General features: G+C 37.9%; 3 protein-coding genes across 7 annotated transcripts in view; 2 read left to right on the top strand and 1 right to left on the bottom strand.

Annotated features, from left to right (window-relative positions):
- The first annotated feature begins 2,115 nt into the window (after positions 1-2,115).
- Positions 2,116-6,919, top strand: plek2 (pleckstrin 2). Its single transcript, XM_038729922.1, has 9 exons — positions 2,116-2,255; positions 2,528-2,692; positions 3,386-3,570; positions 3,740-3,831; positions 4,633-4,820; positions 4,996-5,097; positions 5,598-5,681; positions 5,976-6,054; positions 6,468-6,919. Exons 1-9 carry the CDS (start codon positions 2,202-2,204, stop codon positions 6,593-6,595), a joined length of 1,077 nt encoding a protein of 358 aa, XP_038585850.1. The 5' UTR covers positions 2,116-2,201; the 3' UTR covers positions 6,596-6,919.
- Positions 6,920-8,155: 1,236 nt separating this feature from the next.
- On the bottom strand, positions 8,156-15,678 carry si:ch211-10a23.2 (uncharacterized protein LOC567812 homolog). Its single transcript, XM_038729861.1, has 4 exons — positions 14,197-15,678; positions 13,779-13,864; positions 10,306-10,486; positions 8,156-9,086 (listed from the first exon to the last, which is right to left on the bottom strand). The coding sequence occupies exons 1-4, from the start codon at positions 14,221-14,223 to the stop codon at positions 8,943-8,945; spliced, it is 438 nt and encodes a 145-aa protein (XP_038585789.1). The 5' UTR covers positions 14,224-15,678; the 3' UTR covers positions 8,156-8,942.
- A 335-nt stretch (positions 15,679-16,013) lies between these two features.
- The window catches only part of zfyve26 (zinc finger, FYVE domain containing 26), a 28,073-nt gene continuing 22,480 nt past the window's right edge, over positions 16,014-21,606 (top strand). For all 5 annotated transcript variants that reach the window (XM_038728250.1, XM_038728247.1, XM_038728246.1 and 2 more), the window contains exons 1-8: positions 16,014-16,139; positions 17,167-17,450; positions 17,567-17,642; positions 17,890-17,976; positions 18,139-18,288; positions 19,863-20,202; positions 21,143-21,267; positions 21,354-21,518. In XM_038728250.1, the coding sequence (XP_038584178.1) occupies positions 17,260-17,450; positions 17,567-17,642; positions 17,890-17,976; positions 18,139-18,288; positions 19,863-20,202; positions 21,143-21,267; positions 21,354-21,518 (1,134 nt within the window). In that variant the 5' untranslated portion in view covers positions 16,014-16,139; positions 17,167-17,259. The remainder of the gene's footprint in view (positions 16,140-17,166; positions 17,451-17,566; positions 17,643-17,889; positions 17,977-18,138; positions 18,289-19,862; positions 20,203-21,142; positions 21,268-21,353; positions 21,519-21,606) is intronic.

Genomic DNA, 21,606 nt, shown 5'->3' with positions numbered 1-21,606 from the left:
ATCAAGCAAGTGCCACAACACAAGACATAGCAAGATTACTTACGATTCCAACAGAAAGAATACCAGCTCAGTGTCTATCTGGCAGCCTTTTTATTCAACATCCTCTTTGGTCTCTTTGCCTCTGCCACTAGCTAACGTTATGTCCATAGAGCCTCTCCACCAGCAGCAGCAAAATGTTGCTTGAAACTTGGGTGGCAAGTTAGCCAACACAGATACAGCAATTCGCCGCAAGAACGCTTACAGTAACATTACCGATGTCCCAGTGGGTTATCTAGTAAGTCTGCTAACATCAACTTGAGATTTATAGCTAGTGGCTATAAGCCTCGGTATTTGAAACCTCTGGCTGATTTTGACAACTTTGCTAACACAAGCAAACATCAAGCAAGCGCAACAATACAAGACATAGACAGCTAATGAGTTATTACTGACTAGTCCAACAGCAAGAAGGCCAGCTTAGTATTTGTCTTGCGTCCGTTCAGCTCTTTTTGCAAAATTTACTCTTGTATACATAAGCTGACTAACACAGACCTAGACTAACTAAACAGACCTAACAAGACTGAGACATGGGTTAAACTTATATAGTGGCTGATCAGACCATTCTGACACAAAGACAAACACATAATATATAAACAAACCACAATAACTACAACAAATGTTAAGCCAATGCTACCTTATACAAACTAATGGTAAATCAATCAAATAATTATAACGACAAAAGTAGAACTAGCAAAGAAATGAACACAGCTCCAAAATGGAAAACTCTCCCACCCCCACAACATGGGAAAATATGGTGCAGTCCAATTATCCAATCCCCTACTTAAACTGCTGAGATTTAGTTGGATGTCCTGTTGTCAGCTCGCCAAAAAGAAAGGTGAAACCTGAAATTAGTAAAATTGACAAAGGTATCTATATGTGTGCACCCGAATAGAGAACAAATGTCAAATAACTAATAAAACTGTTTTTTTTAAACTAAAATCTCTGTCCAGTTATTTATTTTGTATCCTATGTAATGTGCTCAAAACAATTGAAAGAGTTACCACCATGAGTTGTTGCTTCCATGTGTGGCTGCAGTGCAGCCATCAGTCTTATTCATAGTAATAAACCCACAGAGAATTATCATCTGACTCTGCAGTTTCCCTCAACTCTACAGAGCGTTTTAGCTGCTGTCGGCTAATTGTTTTAGTTTTGTGACCTGCAACTTTACTGTTTTAGTTAAATGACGCACTCACAGCGTCATTTTCAGGCAGACATAAATGTTGTATTACAGCCATCTACTGGAAAAGCTTTCATGCACTTTTATTGTGTGACAAATTCCACAGAAGAACAGTCTCAGAATTTTCTTCCACATGAATGGATGGAGTTTCAGTCTAATATATTCTATTGAAAAACGCTAAGTTGATGAACATATGATGATATATGACTTGTAAATTAGAGGCACAGACATGGATATGTTTCTTAATACTCATGTGACTGTGAGGGTTAACAATATTTTGCCAAAGCATCCTAATATGACTTTTTTCCAACAATGTAAGCTGAAAGAATTAATCAGAGTTGAGAGGCTTAGAGGAAGTTGGAGTCATTTTGTTGAAAGTGGCTATGCACTCATTCATGTTCATTCATTTGTGACTGGCAGGAACCAGGAAAGGTTGACGATAAGGAATAATGTCCAGCATGGCCACATGTGGTTGAAGGAATCTCAGTAACTACACTCATTCGGGCTTAACTAGGTATATGTGCGCTTTGTCCTCCTATTGGGTACAGCTGCTACAAACCAGAAGAGCTGTGGTCGTCCACCAGCTGCTGGTTTTTCATCAAAATGTGATTTTAAAAAATCTTTCATCCGTCTGGAGGATGTTTCCTACGGCTTCATCTCCTGGATTGGAATTCTTCACATACTGAAATTGATGGAGTGAAAACGTCTTTTGAGCATTTGGTTAAAAGATTTTCAATTCAGTTTTTTCAAGCTTCATGAGTCTTTGAAAAACAAATCACCATCCATGCATCCTAAAGGAGTTAGTGTGCCCTCATGTGATAATTACCAGAAGTGCAGGATTGAATTGGTATCCAAGTGTTGAGCAAGGCGTGTGTGTGGGTGTGAACAGGGTGACGCACTCATTGAGGCACAAAAATCCCCTCTACATAAACAAACCTGAGCAGGCAGGAACAGGCAAAGCTCAATTGCCAAGATCACACTCAACAGTATGGATATGGACAAGACAAATGTGATTGTAAGAGAAGGATTCCTGGTGAAAAGGGTAAGATATTTTTGTGAAATATGTAATACTACAGTAAAATATAGATTTTATGAATCTGCATGACATGTTACAGACGATAAATGTATCGTTATTTGTGGAACAGAGTTTTGTCCGTTTGCTGATATAAGATTTTATTACTAAAATCCAAGTAGCTTCTATACAGTCATACTAATGTAAGTTATCTAAGGACAGAGCCTTTGAAAGAGTAAAGAGTATATTGCTTTTCTGAGAATATAACAAATGTTTGATCATTTTTGATAATATTATTATAGGGACATCTTGTACACAACTGGAAGGCGCGTTGGTTTGTGTTGATGCCAGACAAGCTGCTGTATTACAAGTACGATGGAAGCAAAAGGGACTCGTGTCAGCGGGGGACAATCCTACTGAAGGACTGTGTAATAACTTGTCCTTTTCTGGAGTATGAAAATCGGCCGGTGAGTTATTCCAGACTCATTGTTACTTGTTGTTTACTGTTATAGATTATAAGGACTCAAACCTTTTAGAAGAAAGGTCTCAGAAGTAGAAGTGTATTCTTAAGTAAAGTGTAAGTAAAGTTTGTCCTTTTATGAGTCATCACAACATTCCCCTTGTGAATGTGAATTCTGTCATTATTAAAAGATATTTCATCATATACCTCTACAGTTTTCTGTCTGCTTCATTCATGAAATCAGCAGTTAAACCCAAAGAGGGAACAATGACATCATGAAAGAAGAATTTTATAAATTATAAAATCTTTAGGGAAAAAATCATGTTTGAATCTGTTACAAAACAATATAGGCCTATACACAATACATTTTCAGACATCTACACAAAGACACAGGTTTGAATTTACATTGTAAGCTTTGTTGTTCTTTGTGCCACGTCCCAGCTGATGTTTATAAGATGACTGCATTCTATTCAGTGTTTTCCTTTGTTTATATTTTCATTGCTAGAAACCACATTAAAGGTGTGGCTTCTTCAGCTGATCCTCTCATACATCACTTGATGAGAACATGTATTGCCTCAGGTTACTGTTTTGCCAGGACCTGATTGCCATCATCTACTTAATTTACATAACAATTTATTATCTGTTTTTGGCTGAATTTTGTCAGAACTGAAAATTGGTCTACTTTCTATTCTTTTCCTAGTTGGTGATCAAGCTCCAGACAAAGAATGGGGTGGATCATTATTTGGAGACTTGTTCCCGGGAGGAGCGAGATGACTGGGCAGCTGACATCACGGCTGCGGTCGACAAGCTGCGGACGGCTGAAGATAGGAAGGTGACAAACCAGCAAGCCCCTGCTGGATCCCATTTACGCGACATCAATCTGAGGTAAGCCCTGCAAACAAAAGTTCACCCGCAGACGTTGCAGCACCATCCACATGTTAAACCTTGTGGTGTTTTCACTGCCTCACCCTGCAGACAGGTTGCGCTTGTCTTTGCTTGTTTATGACTACTTTATTTTTTTAATCTCTGTCTAATTTCTTTGTCTCTTTTAAAGCAAGGTGTTGGACTCCATGTACGACGTCCACAGTGGTATAAAGATGAGCAACCATGTGGAGCAGGGCTGCACTTACAGCAACTGTTTCTCAGGTGAGCTTTTACAACATCTTTATTCTTCTCCATCATCTCAGGTGATATTTGATCACAAGCTCGTCTGATCGTTAAAATGCATCCTCCTTTATAATTTATCAGTTTGTAAGATGGGATTGTTGGACAACTGGGTTACTGTCTACTTGGTTATAAGCCCTGCACCTCTAATGCTTGTGAAGCCAATAAGGATGAAATGACAGAAGATAAAATATAGTATAGAATATTACCATTAGTTTTCTTCTGTAACTTGATTGTATATTTGCATTTTTAGGCAATTCCACTCTATTTGTGAAGAACCTTTAAGTTGCTTTACATGTACATATGGCAAAGTAATGCATAAGAACAAAATTAAAAAACACGATGAACTGGAAAATACATTAAATTTTAAGCTAAATGAAGGAAATAGAATAATAACTGACACAAAAGTGGACACGGCATGCAGATTCTGGAATCAAGTCTGCAATGCCTTCTTTGTACATGTACATATGCTGTATTTATCTCTACATGTCTGTCTTTCTTTTGTATCTTTATTTTTAAATCCAAGAAGATGTTTATACCTCTATCAATACCTGACAGTATGCATAGCAACATCTTAAGGTACATTTATTGTACATGATATAAAATTTATTCTGTCAATGCAAGTGTCTATTTCTGTATCTAAAGTATATAACATATATAGCAGTGCACATGCGTCTTTCAATATTATGTATCTAAATGTTTATATGGTTCCAATAGGCTATTTGTATATTTTAGAAGGTTTAGATGTATGTATAGACGTATACAAATGTGATGTTGATGCAGGTTCAGCGGTGGTGGACTGGCTGGTGTTCATGCAGCTGACTCTGACCCGTACCGAGGCCATGACGCTGGCCTCGGCCCTGCTGGAAGAGGGTTTCCTGCGAACTGTCGGCCTCAGGAGTGTGGAGGCTCTCCGCACCGCCGGCCTTGGCCAGCAGTTCATGGATGACTCCACTGCACTGTACAGCTTTGTGAGTACCAGGAATTGTTGATGTTCTGACCTCCAGTACCTTATTAATATATAATAATATAATATAATAATATAATACCTACACACGTACATAGATTGCCAGTGTTAATCCATTTATTGATATAGAAGATTGGAGTGGTACTTGTGTGAATAAGAATTTTCATGCTTAATCACAGTCTGACAGCTTAAAGAAGAGAGGCAGTGTGAAGACAGAGTCGTCTGTGTCTGCAGTGGAGCTGAGTGGAAAAGTGATAAAGAGAGGCTATCTGCTCAAACAGGTAAATTCAATTCAATTTTATTTATAAAGGGCCAAATCACAGAGGTTATTAGACCCAACAATTCCCACCATGAACAAGCAACAGTGGCAAAGAAAAACTCTAAACACACTGTATTAGCCCTGTGTTCCAATTTCAAATGTTTAAAACGTGTTTATAAGTTATGCCTAATGGATTTATAAGGTTTTACCAATAGGCCATTATTAACAAACTTTGGCAACTTATCTTCTGGAAAAGGTTGCCGAGGATCTGGACCAAATTGGTTTTATTAAGAACTTACTAACATTTACAATAACATACTTGATGGCTTACAAGGTGAAAACCCCATGGGTAAATGGATTACAAAAAAGCATTATTATTAATTTAGAGATTTTTTTATTTACCCTACAGCTTACAAACCTTTTATAAATAGTGCTTGATTAGAAAGTGATACTATGATGTCTTATGACTTTGGCATTCAAATGTATGACCACAGTCTAACACTTGGCCCCTTTTAAACACAGGGACACAGAAGGAAGAACTGGAAGGTGCGACTGTTTGTGCTGCGTTCAGAACCTGCTTTCATTCACTATTATGATCCCACCAAGGTGAGTGTGCAGCCTATTTAGGGCTAACACAGGTTAAAACTACAACTAAAATCACTAAAGAAAGTCAGTCTGATATTTCACTTATGGACAAATATAAAACAGACACAATCCAAAAATAAATACAGATGACGACACTGAACAGAGGAGGTCTGGCCCAAACAAAGCAGTTGTTTTGTTTGCCTTCTCCTCGGGCCTGCTATGACTCTGAAGCTGATGTTGCTCATAATTCCCTGTAATTCATGTCCACTAATCTGCGTCAGCCTTATTCACTTCCTGTCTTATGTCACTTGTCAGGATGACATCAGCCCCGTTGGCGGCTTCTCACTGCGAGGCTGTCTGGTGTCTTCTCTGGATGACAACGGAGTTCCCTCAGGTGAGTCACTGTCTCAAACTGCAGTTACCTCATAAACTTGTCTTAACAAGTTACTTAGTCTGTGCATTCAAAAATACAAGTATGTGTTTGTAATTTACTTATTATCTCATTTTCTTATTACCTCATTAAAAAGTCAACAAATTGATCACGCTAACAAGCATTGTTTGTGTATTCAAATCCTGAAATATATTATTATGTCTCTTCTTTATAATAAACATGGGTAGTGAAGTTTAATTTAAGTTATTGCCACAAACAAAGTCCTGTTGCTGTAAATATTCAATGGAGCACCGAATCAGCAGCTGTAAATGTCCCCATGATAAGTTTTCTCAACTTTCACTGCAAAAATTTTTTATTTTAAATCATACTTAGTTAGCCATTATACTTTATTGACCCTAATTTCTCTTCCCACACAGGTGTGAAAGGCAAAATTCAGGGCAACTTGTTTATTATCATCACTCAGTCAGATACACGTTACTTCATTCAGGCGCCTACCCACCAGATGAAGATGGACTGGATAGATGCAATTCGAGAGCTGACATAAAGCAGCGGATTCCAGTTAAAACTTCTCTTTTTAACATATCAGATAGTTCATTTATCCAGCTATGAAAAAGACTGACTTTCCTACATTCCATGAATGTATAGCAACAAACAGGGACCATGCAATCACTTGAAAGTGTTGATGTTACATAAACTTTCTGTTTATTTATCACTAAATAGACAATATCATCATTTGATTATTCTGTATTTTAAGGGTTTTTAAACAGTTGTAGTAATTTGTCCTGTAATCATTTGGTTTAAGTTAAATGTATTTCATGTGTTTTACAAGTTTTTTTTTCTATTATTAAACATAACCATTTTGACTTCATTCTCCACATTGAATTTCATGTAACTTCAGACACCGGTGGTGAAAGGTTTACTCAAGCAGTATAGCCTATGTAAGTAGAGTTTTTAGGAAGTTTTCTGCTACTTTATACTTCTACTACACTACAGTTCAGGGATAAGTATTGTACTTTTTACTCACTATTTTTCTATGACAGATGAAGATTTGATCTAAAACAGCATATTATAAACTTAGCATAATAATCTACATTACTCTAGTGGTTCTTTTTTGTTTGTGACCCCTTACACGTGTGTAGTCAGGTCCTCTTTTCATCTTTCAGATGAAAAATGTCTGTGTGTATATACATATATATATATTCCTCTAAACTCCTCAGATGGTTTTATTTAAATAACTGTTTGAGAACCCAAAGATGTAAATTTGTCCAATAATCAACAAATAACAGCAAAGATTTAAGTATGAATACAAATTTTTCTTACAAATTAACTACAATCAAACCGGTTCTACCTCTTTCATACCACATTAATCATCTGAAAACCCCAATTTATTTTGTGACGGTACCTGGTACCTTACTTTATATCAACTATTTACTTTTTTTACTTTTACTTTCAGATCTTGAAACGTTATAAAAAGCATTAAATTTAGTTACCTCAAAAAATACCTTTAAAGCGATTAAAAAGCACTGAATTGTAGTTACAAAACATTTTGTTTTTTAAACATTTACTTTCACATTCAAAATGTTTTTGTATCCAATTGCGGGCTGTTGAGAGACATTACACACTTATAAACAGTGGACTGTGCACACAGGAGGCTGTTTAAAACCTTTTTTGTGGAATTTTTGTCAAAACCATGAGAGCCAGTCTGACCATGTAATAGGTATTAAATTGTCAATCTTAGATTTAACTTGATGAACCCTGCATTTTTTTATGGTTTTATAAGGTACTTTTACTTACTTATCAATGAAAGGGTCTGACACCAGGAGGAAGCACAAGTAGAGACAAGAAATGCCCCAGGAGGTATTTGTAAATTATCAAGTCTTAGTTTAGTAGACCAGCTGCACCCAGCAATTACAGACAGGCACTCCCACTCAGCAAGCTGAGTCGAGCCTTTATCTGAATGACTCAGGCTGAGTTGGTGTTGGTTTACAGCTTTGTTCCAGAGAAGTGACACAATACTTCAGTGATGTAGTAGGTACATGATGCTGTAAAATGGATTTTAGAGGAAATCCAAGTAGCAGACCACAAAGCAGGGAACAACAAAAAATAACAACAAAAGTGATTTATTGCAGTAAAGTCAATATGAAAGATTCAACTAAAAAGTGCTAAGGATAAAAGGAAAGTACAGAAACTAGTGGCCGTTAATAGCTTTTTTAAAGCTTAAGTTAATAGTGGTAGAATAACAGAAAGTGTGACATAACCTAATCCTTCCAGCTTTGTGTTTAATCTGGAGGCAAACTGAGAGGAATAACACATCCTGTGTAATATTGGCATGCACTAATGTAGGCTACTGAAATTGTTTTACATTGTTACACCTGTTACAGTACTTAGTCGGGTACAGAATGACAATCAATTGATTTCAGGAACATTCATCTTCATGCGGGCGCGCTCGTAAACGTAAGTGCTTTCAAAGGTTAACTCCAGAGAAATCAAAGACAAATGTCTGAGATTTTAATGCACAAAGATCTGATGCAGCACTCTTTTTCTTCAGTGACACATCATGTTTGTACAAATATCCATTAAGGGAAAATGTTATAGCTTAAAACTTAATAAACTTCAGTTCAAATCACATTCTTCAGTTTATTTAAGACATTGATGACTGTAACATTCAGTCACTATCTTCAAGTCTCCAAACAGGTAATCTAGTGAAGGCACTTTGATTTAGCACGGGATTACGAGGCAGGTGTAATGTTATTCGGAACTGGAGACACAACATCCTCATCGTGGTTTAATTTACTCACTCAAAAAGTTTCTCTATTCTAATATTATGTTTTTGTATACTGTCCCAGAACATTCTTATGTATGTTCCTTTCTCTGTTGGTAAGACGCTGGTGTTAGGCCACCTTGGTGAGCTGTAGATCTCCAAAGACTCGTAAGGCAGTGAGGGAGGCGAGCTGGGAGAGCCGGTGGGTGAATCCACACAGAGGCTGTCCATCCACCAAGATACGAAACTGCTGGTGCTCACAAACAATCTCCATCTAACAGTCAAAGGTGGATGTAGAGAGGGAGAATGTCAGCTTTTTATATTTCATGATGTACATTTAAAACTTAATACAAAAATACATATTTTTATTGGCTTAAATTGTAAATCATAAGCACAGAAGACAGTCCCATTCATAGTGATGAAGATGTCACATATTTGCCAGTGACACAGTGCCAGCAGGGTGTGAAAGGGGATGGGTAAATTAAATTAATTATTAATAAACTAAGAGTTGATCACAACTTAAAGGCCAAAACATTTTTTTATAATCAGTTTCTTAATATAAGTGATGTGGTCCGACAGAATATTCTGCCAAAATTGAAACAGTTCTGGTTATTCGAAATCCGTATGTGTGTTTTTTAACTTAGATTTTTTTTTTTAGAGGCTTTAAGGGCACAATCTACACTTCTTATACAGGGCTGTGAGGTAATGCTCTGTTCAGGGTAAGAAGATTAACTTAATCATAATGGATACTCTTCCCTACCTTCCATCTCTGCAGCATGAATAAATGTATAGTAGATTTCAGAGGTATACATTTTATGATGACACATTTAATTTCTGGTCCCCCAACAATTAAATAATGACAAATTACTTCCTGTCATCTGTGGCAACCAGACAGATCCATTTAAACTTAAACCTATAGTGCATTTTTAAAGCTGACTTTGCATTGAGTGGAAATGAGCGTACAGTAACTTCTGGATGACACACTCATTTTAATCACCTAACAAATGAAAGACTAAACAGTCACAGTGGGATCTGGATTCTTTATTTCTTTTTCTGTTTTGACATTTGTGTGTTTCCCTACTTTTTTGTGTTAGTTCATTCATGTTGGGACATGTTCATATATCTTTACTGCATTGTTGACCTGGATTGGAAGTGAAGGGATGTTAGAAAGGTGGGTGAAGGGGTAGTGGGGACTGTTTAGATGTTATGATGGGGAAAAAAACTTGAACTGAGAATCTTGTCATTTTGCATGCGTCTTAACCTAAAAAAAGTATCAAAAAATAAAGATGTACTTTCACTGAACCACAGGAAGAGCACTAGGAATTCACCACTTAAGCTATTTTTTGTAGTCTAAGATCATGCAGAGATCAGAGAATGAAAAATAAAGGAAGGGAAAATAAAACTTTGCTTTAGTCCATGATGATCAATTGTTACTTAAAAAATCTTCCCTTGTACAAAAATGTGCGCACAAATGTCAACGGTTATACATTTACCTTGAAGGATTCTCCAGGTGCAAAAGGAAAGAAGGAGAGGGTATTTTCTGCTGGACCCCACTTTCCAGCCAGGCGGGCGTTGCGTTGGACAGCCTTATCCATGAAGCTCACCTTCAGCTGAAGTCCCACGTCACCCTCTGTGTCCTCCTCCAGAGGCTTACTGGACAGGGTCACCTCAATACTGTTCAAACACACGGGAGCAATCAGGGACAGACAGAAGAGGTGCAGAATACAACATTTTAAAAAGACTGACGTGCTGCGGTAAAATTTTACATTTACTCAAGTAGTGTACAAATTTTAGGAACTTGTTAGGATTTGGTTTTGTATCTTTGTTCATATCTTTGTATTTATTCCTTGCTCAATGTTGCTATGATGTTGGTTAATGTTGTAGTATTCAAGACCGGTCTTGGTCTTGAGACCGGTCTTAAGACCACTTTTTGATGGTCTTGGTCTTGTATAGGACTCGACCCCATTTGTACGCGGTCTTGTCTCGATCTTGGACTTTGAGGACTCTGGATTTTATTTCAAGTTTCAAGTCAACCTTGGGAATATCAATAAATTGCTTTTGCATACTCTGATTTATTTGTTAACATCCTAACTTTGACTGGATGGACAACGTATTGCTTCAAATGCAACCAATAACCCTAAATAAAAGTGTGTCACTCCTAATCGTGATGGTAAACAAGGAAAAAGAGTGTTGTATAAAGATGCTTACGTTGATTTCAGCTCTTAATGTTTGTATGTGGGTGTTTTAATAAGTATGTGGATCTTTCAGATCAGTTTGAGAAGCACCTATGATCTCGTTCCACATTTTATTGTGTGTCATGTAATGTGGAGAACTGGTCTTGGTCTTGACTTGGTCTCGGTTTAGGCGGTCTTGACTACAACACTAATGTTGGTCTTGTCTGCTTCATGTTCTGTTTAATCTAGTGTTAGTCTGTTTCCGGTTTGATTGTAGTTAATTTGTAAGATTTAGTCTGTCTTGTGTTGATTTGTGTTCTCCGTCTGGTGATTTATTATTTGACTGTGTTTAGTCTTGCGTGCTTGTTTCCTGTCATGTTTAGTTTGTCTTTCAGTGTTCAGTTATGTTTCTGCATTTTGGTCTGGTCCTGCCTGTTCCCCTCATTTGGTTTCACCTTCTTGCCTGTGACTGTGCCTAATTGGCTCCTGATGTGATCCACCTGTTTTATCTTCCCGCCTTGCTCATTACCTGGTGTTTAAATGTTTGCTTGTGGTGTCCTTTGTCTGTGTTGAGTGTCCTGTCCTGGCACTGCACTTTTTTGGATTTGTCTTTGGGTTATACCTTGTTCCTTTTTTATAGATTTCCCCTGTGTATTATGTTTTTGTTTGGACATTTGCCACTGTGCTCCCAGTGTAAGCCTGCTTTATTTGTTTAATAAGTTTTTGATTGAACTGCATCCTCCTCGCTGTAGTCTGAGTTTGGGTCCACACCTCTGCTCTCTGTCACTGCAGTCAGCCTTACCATGACACTTGTACTTTACATGAATATTCTCTTCTTGTAACACTTCTACTCCACTACAATTCAGAGGAAAATATTGTACTTTTTTACGTCACTACAGATATTCCATACCTTTAGTTACTTTACAAAATCAGATTTCTGCACATAAAATATACAAGTACAGCTGAAATGTGAAATGAAATGAGTTGATTGATCGATTGACAGAAAATCAAACTGCAAATATTTTGATAACTGAGTAATTGTTCATGCAAAAACATTTAATGGTTCCAGCTCCACAAATATGAAGATTTCCTGCTTTTCCTTTTAATTATTGTGTATTTTAAATTATTTTGAGGTTGGACTATTGGTTGGACCAAGCAAACATCGTGAAGGTTCTGGATAATTCTGATTTAATTTATCACACGTTTTAACAAACCAAACAATTAATTGATTAATGGAATAACATCTTCAATGCAGGACTTTCACTTGAATAAGATTAGTTTTACTGTGTGGTATAAGTACTTTCACTTGGTAAAGGATCTAAATACTTCCTTCACCACTGCTGACATGTAGCTTTTCTGTTTGTTGGCCAGCCTTTAATTTCTTCTAACGGAAATAAACTTGGTCTGTATAGATTCTTTGGAGTACAGAGACATCTTCTGGTCTTTCTAAGAACTGTCATGTAGTAATGATGCATTTAATGAAGAAGAACGAATGACAAATGATCTTGATAACTGATGGTGGGTTTAAGCACACTACTTAATAAAACATGTGAGGAAGGCACGTTGGCTTAGTTTTGCAGGAGAACTTATAATACTGTTCATTTTGTAACCAAGTTTCAGTGGTGGAAAATAACTATTTACAATTACTTAAATACTGTACTTAAGTACAATACTGAGGTACTTTACTTGAGTATTTCCATTTTATGTTGGTCCTACTACTATATGTCTTCTAGTCCATTACATTTCAGAGGGCAATATTGTACTTCTAACTCACTACATTTATCTCGCAGCTATAGTTACTTTGCAGATGAATAATTTTCCTGACAAAACATTTGATCCGTATATGGAATATGATGCAGTGCAATATAGTAAAGGGTCCAGAATGATAAGGAGTAATAAAAACTAGCTCAACCTTGACCAGCTACAACATTAAGGTATTGCTCATATGTTTATTCATCAGTAATAACGATCCAACAATAATAATAATAATAAGACACTGACAGCATTCTGCACAATGCTTACCTCTATATTTGACCCTTATGTTGCACTTTCAATTAATTAGTATTTTGACTATATATAAATGTCTGTGTGTATATACGTGTGTATGTATTTTGAGTATATATATATATACTTATTTTAACTGTGATCATACACATAGCTCTATCTTCGCATAGCATTATTACAGTTTTTGGTAATTTAAACTTAATTTGAACTTGATCTGAGTTAGTTAGAATCATAATAATCACTACTGACAAATACAATTAAAATGCTCTAAAGTTACCACTGGCATGACTAAGGGTTAGGAAAAGGGTCCTTTGAGAGCATATGTCCTTAAAAACTCCTAATGTTTCTGCAGCTAAAAAAAGTTCTGCATCATAGTTTATTTTTATAGAGCATGTTTTCTTGTGCAGCCTAAATGTCATTTTTTACTGGACATAATTGAGGAGTGAATGAATAAATAGCCAGCTGATGTTATCAGCCAAAGAAAGTCCAGTGTGACTCTTCAGATTTCATGGGATTTGAAGCTCTCCCACGCACATTCACAGACTAACCTATAATTAGGAAAGGCACTGGCATTACAAAGATATTTTCCCAAAACGGGGACTAGCTGGTTGGCATATGCACTCAAACACAGACAACAGCTGTCTATTGGCTTTAAAATTCTGTTTTACAACAGGACAGGGCATTTTTACCACTAACTTTAATTGCCTGCCACCTCCTGTGTGCAGCAGTATATCAATTATGTACAATTTGCTTTTTATGACGACATGAAAACAAGTGTGTACACTAACCTCTTGGGTTTTTTGTTTATAATTCCCATAACAACCAGTTTCATTGAAGGCCGCAGCCCACCCTTTATCTCTCCGTTATACTCCCCCTGTGAAACAATGGAGATGTTTATACAGATCATACTGGATGAGGCCTGCCGCTAAACAAGACAGCACACTTAGTTTATTATTGGAGGATATGGTTCTCCATCATGCAGACTGCTGATGTCTTAATCTGCGGTGAGCTGCCACCTATAGCACTGATGGGAACAATAGCTTTATTGATCCACGTTTTAAACAATCAGTGATTCAGCTGGACAAACTGTGCTTCTGTATTCATTTTTCAGTAAGCCATGCCGAGGTCTATTATTTTAAATGAAATCATACTCGTGCATAAACGTTGCAATGCATGCCATAAAGCGAACAAAACGTGGATACATACATGATCTTTCTTGTCCTTTTCTTCCATTCCACTCAGGGCGTGATGCGGTGTGGAGGTTTCGAGCGGTGATGCCAACTGAGGGCTGATTGACTCTGCCTCCAGCTGGCAAACCCCGCCTGTACTACGTTGTCATAGAGACTGGCTCCCAATTTGGCGGTGGTGATGGTGGGAGACAGGCGGAGGGGGAGAGAGGGGGATATATTACAAGGTGAATAAACACGTGTCAATTAAATCCTAATCATTTGGACGAAAAGTTAGTTAAAGATCAGGTTGATTCATAAAGGCTGTTTTTTGGGGGACTGATGCGAACATGTTGCATTCATAGTAATTTTAACCGCGTCTTCTGCAGAAAGCAGATTACAGGTCTACAAATGTATCTCTGTCGCTGGATCTCATCGTGCTTTAAGTCTGTGCTTCCCGGTGCTTCCCCATTCAAGCCGCTTCGGAGCGCTCAGTTTCATCAACCGGACGCTGCGTTCACTGATCATAGTTCTCCTTGTTCAAGGTGAAATCTCAAGTCTCATTCCCAATTCAGACCCCCTCATCCCCAAGTTAGTATGGTTATAATTTGATTAATTGGTAATTCATTTAAGAATAAGCACAATGTAAACATAATATCAGGTGAAATATTAGTGGAATTAAAATATATAATAAAATAATAAAAGGGCCTCTCAATGAGACGGTGCAAGTGTCTCCTGAAATTACCATTTAATTTATATTGGGCTTTAGTGGTGCATATTACTAAACACAGAGCAATTATCCAAATTACCACAAACTAATTGTCAAGAAGTGAACCGGGAGCCTTTGAGGCGGCTGATTGTCTGGGGGCCAGGGTGCAAATCTTTTTGTCCACCAGCCAAACGGCTGAATGTTCAAAGTGTAGGCTATCAGTTACTCAATAGATTACCATAGTTTTCTCGTTGAAGAGTGAAGTAAATATACCATTCATTTGCATATTTTACCAGCAATTGGCTGGTCGCTTGTGGTTTCTTCCAGGGGCATTTACCCACTACCAGTTTATAGGACCATAATCCAGCTTTTTCCAAAAACCCCTTTCTAACATAAACAACAGCCAGTGCCTTGTTCTGTGTTGCTAAAAGAGGATAAGATTGTAATGTGTTTTGGGCTGGACTACTAACTTTCAGCTGTATCACATGGTCCTGATCAGCAGATTAAGTTTGCTAAATTGCCACAGCAACTGAGCCATGGGACTTCTCATCTATGTTAACTTTTGAAGATTGACATGAAGCATGCAAAGTTTGAACATCTACAGCTCAATGGCAACAGAGCAAACTCAATCTGCTGTTGAGGACCATGTGATAGAGTTGGAAGCTCCAGAACAAGCACGCTGAAACAGTTTTTTCAACTAGTTTCCAAGTTCATAAATAAACTGTCGACTTCTGTCGTGCTTTTTTCACATTCCCTGTCAAATATCCTATATATTGTCTGCATTTATTTCTATTATTTTGGATGCTTGTACATTTTGGATCTCTTTACTTTTTCTATATTTATGTATATTTATGTATATATTTATGTGTACTGTTAAGCACCAAAATACCAAGGTAAATTCCTTATATGTGAAAATGTACCTCGCAATAAACCTGATACTGATTCTGAACTTTTACAACCTGTCTAGTTCTTTATACTCCTGCCTAAAGATGTAGAACATGTCTTAAAACATATTCTTAATTAAATAATACTAATAGTTGTTTCACAGTAGTTTGCGTCCTTCTGATTCAATGGCTGTAACTTACTCCCGACAGCACTTGAAGGCAGCAGTAACGCCCACCTCGTGCCAACCTTTGACCAACCAGCGGTGGAGAATCAGCTGATTTTGTCACATGACCTTTGTTAGCATGTAGCTAGCCTCCTAGCATAACAGGTAAAGAGGCTGGGAGTGTAAATAAACCTCCGGTTTCTGGATAAACAGCTCAAAGAAATGAGTAAGTAACTTTATTGAATGCTCGCTAGCTCCTAAACGCTTTATGCGTGTGCAAAGATACACGCCTGTCAGATGTGAGGGAAGTTAGATAACTTAATGTTTCTTTTACTGTCAGTCAGCAATATTTGAGCTAATGCTAACGCTAACTATTGACATTAGGGTAGCTGTCAGATCTGAGAAGAGACGAACGGTGAAGATGGGAACTTTTAAAAGCGTATTTAGTCTCGCAGACTGAACCCAGCAGCTCACTGGGCAGGTATTTAGATGTAATTTTTTTCTCAACGTGCGTGGTTTGTTTGCACAGACAGTTATTGGGACAGATAACGTTAGAGTTTTGTGTCAGAAAATAAGCATGGGTAAAAGGTTGTTAATAAGTGAGCTAAAATTAATCACTTTTGGTTATCGTGCAACAAATATACAAAGGAAACTTGTGATCAGAGATGATAACCACCATTTTTGGTGGTGATTACAGGTAATGAATTATGTTTCAACTATATATTTTGTGCTTAATTGGAAAAAAAAATATTGCAGTACTGTTTAAAATGCAGGATTTCTCAAATCAAACTGCTTTATACTCTTTATTTATTGTTCACGTATACTGCAATATGAGGAAATAAATTCAAAAGAGAGTTATAAAAATTGTAAATAAAGCTTCTTATCAAGAACCGACTAACCCACTGTTTTTTAAATGAAAGGCTCTAAAAGTCAAAGACTTGGTAGACTTTAAAATGTTCTTGTATACGGTAAACAACAAATTACTACCTGAAAGTATCCAAAAGCTGTTTAATAAGGAACAATTATAGTGAGGGACTGAAAATGTCTGGCACAATTTGTCAGAAATAACGGCCAAAAATAAAAATGTATGACCAGAATGGCATATAGGCAATAGTAGAGTAGGGACGGTGTTTAAATGTTAGTTTTGACATCAAATTGAAAGCACAATCACCATATTCTGCTTGTTTCAAATAACATGCATGTCTTTGTTTTGTCAAACTAAGAACTCAGGCAGTTTTTCTTTCTGTTTCAAGTGAAGAAAGCTCAAACTTCCATGGCTATATGGAAGTAAAGGTGCTTCTCTATTTGTGACAACTGAGCAGAGGAGTGTTGCAGTGAAAGTGGCCATGCATCCCTTCGGCTGCGAGGCAGAGACCTCCCTTCAGGACCTGTTTGAGTACTTCAAGAGATGTCTGCAGCATGGAGAGTGGGAGCTGGCCAATGCCTGTGTGCCACAGCTGGTTAACTCAACGGGAGGTCTTTCAGAAAACCTACAAGGCATAATCAAAGCTATTGTTTGCCATCCTTACACTTTAAAGTGAGTCACGCAGTTGCATGTTCACACGACAACCAGTTTTTACTTGTGTGAAAAGATTTGAAAAAACAAAGCTATATTTGTGCTATGTATTTAATGACTGTGTGTTTATTATGTAGATGGGAATCTGTTGGCAGTCCACACAAACTGGCTTGGTTTTGGCTTCAGGTTTTGGAGAAATGGACAGAAGAGCAGGTAATACTGTGAACAATCAAGTGTTGCAGTTCTCTCTATTGTACTTATTTGGCTTACTCTGAAATAACACATTTTGTTTGCTCAAGCAGTATGTTGGTATTTGAGACCATCTGTGTTCGTGTTAGCTTACAACTCATATTTTGGTTAAATCTCAGAAATTGCTCAGTGTCCTTTAACTAAGCATATAATATTGTGTTGTGTGACAGTGTGACATGATAACTCTACTCTTGTTTACTTTCCATTTCAGGTTCCTCCTAACATCAGAAGAGAGCTAGAGTTCCTGCTGCTCCTTGAGGAGCTGGGGTCAGAGGGCATACCAGAGACTGTACTCAAGGTAAATAATCATTTTTTACTTGTGTTTTACCTTCAGATATATGGGAGTCGCAGTTTATGTTTACACAGGCCGTGTACAAAGAATAACTTTGTTTTGTTTTTACTGTTGTACATGTGTGACTATGGACAAAATTTAGCACTAAGATAAATTATCTTTCAACAGGAGTTGCACCAGGCCTTTTTCGACACACAGTCTGAGCAAAAGGCCCCAGAGGGTTCAAGGACAACAGATGCTGCTGTTGAGTCTTGCCTGCGAACCTTATTGGAGAAAAAGAAGCCCAGACTCGCCCAGTCTTTAGCACATTTCTTACAGGTAGACTCAAACAGATAAAGCAGCCAAAAGTGTTTATTTATATATATATATATATATATATATTTTTATTAGAGAGAGTAGAACTGTAGGACTGTGTCACAATATCTCACAAAAGTGAGTGCACCCCACACATTTTTGTAAATATTTGATTATATTTATTAATTTGACAACACTGAAGAAATGACACTTTGCTACAATGTAAAGTAGTGAGTGAATAGCTTGTATAAATGTATACATTTGCTGTCCCCTCAAAATAACACATCACACAGCCATTAATGTCTACAATGTTGGCAACAAAAGTGAATACACCGGTAAGGTCAAAATGTCCAAATTGCACTGCCTTAACCCTCTTGGTCATGGAGTTCACCAGAACTTCACAGGTTGCCACTGGAGTCCTCTTCCACTCCTCCGTGACGACATCACGGAGCTGGTGGATATTAGAGACCTTGCGCTCCTCCACCTCCTCACAGATGCTCAATAGGGTTTAGGTCTGGAGACATGCTTTGCCAGTCCATCACCTTTACCCTCAGCTTCTTTAGCAAGGCAGTTGTCACCTGGTTGCCGCCACAAACGCTTGACACCATCTGAACCAAATAGGTTTATGTTGGTCTCATCAGACCACAGGACATGGTTCCAGTAATCCATGTCCTTAGTCTGCTTGTCTTCAGCAAACTGTTTGCGAGCTTTCTTGTGCATCATCTTTAGAAGTGTCTTCCTTCTGGGACGACAGCCATGCAGACCAATTTGATGCATTGTGTGGCGTATGGTCTGATCCCCTACTACCCCTTCAACCTCTCTGGTTATGACGTTGAGCACGTGCACTCAACTTCTTTGGCCGACTATGGCGTGGCCTGATCTGAGTGGAACCTGTCCTGTTGAACCGCTGTATGGTCTTGACCACCGTGCACCGTGCAACTCAATTTCAGGGTTTTGGCAGTCTTCTTATAGCCTAGGCCATCTTTATGTTGAGCAACCATTTCTTTTTTTCAGATCCTCCAGAGAGTTCTTTGCCATGAGGTGCCATGTTGAACTTCCAGTGACCAGTATGAGGGAGTGTGAGAGCAATAACACCAAATTTAACACACCTGCTCCCCATTCACACCTGAGACCTCGTAACACTAATGATTCAGTTGACACCGGGGAGGGAAAATGGCAAATTTTCACCTTAGGGGTGTACTCACTTTTGTTGCCAGTGGTTTAGACATTAATGGCTGTGTGATGTGTTATTTTTAGGGGACAGCAGATTTATAAAAATGTGAGGGGTGTACTCACTTTTGTTAGATACTGTATGTACATGTACGTACACGTGAATTTGTAAAACTGATGGCGATGGACAGTAAAAGACCAAAAAATACATACACATTCTGTTTTTTTTGTTTTTTTTTGTTTTTACAGTTTAGTATGTTGAAAGTATTTTTAACATCATATCAAATCCTAAAGGCTCAGCTTTAAAAAACTGCTTCATATGTTTAATAGGTAAAATCAAAAAAACATTTGAATTTATGTATAGATTGTGTATGTATACATTTTATACCACCAGTATGGTCCTTTTCCTTTTTCCCCATCTCCTATAGGACCAGTCATGCACAAAGGATCATACTTTGCAGCAAACGTTCATCCAGCACCTGATGAAGAAACTGGGAAAACCGGAGAGAGGTCCAGAGAAGGTGGAGGAGTGGGTGGAGGAGATTTACACCGTCTTGTCTGTGATGCCATGGAGCTCTCGTAGAAGCGGTGGGCAGCTGGAGGCACTGTGTGAGACACTGTGGGCTGCCAGAAACGGCCCCCTGAAAGAGGAGAGGATCCTGAGCTCGTTGCTTCGCCCTCGGTGTGATGCTCTCGTCTCGGTGTACTGTACCACCGCTTTGAGACTTCAGAGGGATCATCTGCTGAGGAGCTCGCCTGACACACAAGGTAGTCTGAATGTGTTCAGCTTTGATTTTGAGAAGCCAGTTTAAGAAAGTTTGCTTACTCTGATACTAAACTGGTTGTGGTGCCACATAAACCTATTTCTCCTTTGACTCATGAATTCTTCAATACATTTTGAGCGTTATTTGTTAATAATTCTTTTGGTATAATCAGGATTTGCCCTATAATTAAAATAAAACACAGATGCATTTATGATGTGGCCCTTTAAGTGATCTTTATGTTAACCAGTATGACCAGACTGCAGCAGTCGTATGTTCCTCTGAGCTGTTTTAGTTGTTTAGTTGTCAGTTTGTCTTTTGTTTTGTAGAAACAGGACCAATAAGATATTTAAAGCCTTCTTTGCTTTCAGTGTTAAAGAACAAACATTGGCATCACCCCTTTTCCTCTTTTAATCTCACTTCTGCTTCTGTGGGTAACGCTGGGCAGATCTTACTTAGTGTCATGAAAACTTTACATGTGACAGTTTGTCTTCTGCAGTTTTGTTAGCGTCAAATGTATGAGGCATTATACCACTAGTGGTGATAGAAAGTTTATGTTTAAGCCTATATATAATGATAGCATTGATTCTTATTACAACTCATTGCGTTTAAGTAATGACACAGACCATGATTATATCAAGGAACAATGTAAAATTAAAGGAGAAAAAGAATGAGACACACAATGTGATGTTAGACAAAGGCTTACTCCTAAATGCCTCCCATAATATCTTATTTACAGAGTCTCTAAGAGGCAAAAATGGCAATGTTTTTGCTGAAATGCTTTTGCATTCCCTTGCAATACATAATGGATTCACTGACATTACGTTTTTTTATGACATTTACCTTACCTGCAACACCTTTTCTCCATTCCATTGCAATACTAACAGTGTTTTTCAAACAATAGTTATGGATGTTACACTTACCAGCTTTTCATGACCCCCTTATAGTGGACCTTCCTGAGGCAGAGAAGCTTGCTCTCAGTTTATGTTGCCACAAGGATCGTCCATCCATTTGGAAGACCATTTATTTTGAGTGCCTTAGTAGTGGGAAGCACTTCCTTGAGCAGGTCTTGGTAAGTGTACTTGGACCATTGGAAAAATGTGTTAATACTGACGTGATAAAATCCAATAATTTAATATGATCGGTTCCTTCCTGTAGGTTACTGCACTTGACCTGATTAAACACGAGGAGTTTTCTCAGCTAAAAGACTTATTGCAGTTGGAGTTCCAGCCTTTGTCTCGTCTGCTGCTGCTCCTGGGATGGACTCAGTGTCGCAGTCTGAACTCTGCTCAAACGCTGCTCAGCATCCTTCACCGAGAGCAGGTCAGAACTGAAATCATTCAGCTTTACAGAAATCTACATGTATCTCCTACACTACAACTGTTTTATAGCTCTTAAGTGTAATTTGGTG

Source organism: Micropterus salmoides, unplaced genomic scaffold, assembly GCF_014851395.1.
Source record: "Micropterus salmoides isolate LMB-PRFRI ecotype aquatic unplaced genomic scaffold, ASM1485139v1 Ms_hic_scaffold_19, whole genome shotgun sequence".
Classification (NCBI taxonomy): Eukaryota; Metazoa; Chordata; class Actinopteri; order Centrarchiformes; family Centrarchidae; genus Micropterus; species Micropterus salmoides.
The sequence above is the reverse complement of the archived record's forward strand: the minus strand, read 5'-3'. Positions and strand labels throughout refer to the sequence as shown.

Bases quoted from the DNA above. Each gene is read 5' to 3' on its own strand.
- plek2 (XM_038729922.1), top strand. From the start codon at position 2,202: ATGGATATGGACAAGACAAATGTGATTGTAAGAGAAGGATTCCTGGTG. The intron at 2,693-3,385 runs GTGAGTTATTCC...TTCTTTTCCTAG, and splicing joins TGGAGTATGAAAATCGGCCG to TTGGTGATCAAGCTCCAGAC. The intron at 5,682-5,975 runs GTGAGTGTGCAG...GTCACTTGTCAG, and splicing joins ACTATTATGATCCCACCAAG to GATGACATCAGCCCCGTTGG.
- si:ch211-10a23.2 (XM_038729861.1), bottom strand. From the start codon at position 14,223: ATGGAAGAAAAGGACAAGAAAGATCAT. The intron at 10,487-13,778 runs GTTAGTGTACAC...GTGTTTGAACAG, and splicing joins ATAAACAAAAAACCCAAGAG to TATTGAGGTGACCCTGTCCA. The intron at 9,087-10,305 runs GTAAATGTATAA...TTTGACTGTTAG, and splicing joins CACCTGGAGAATCCTTCAAG to ATGGAGATTGTTTGTGAGCA.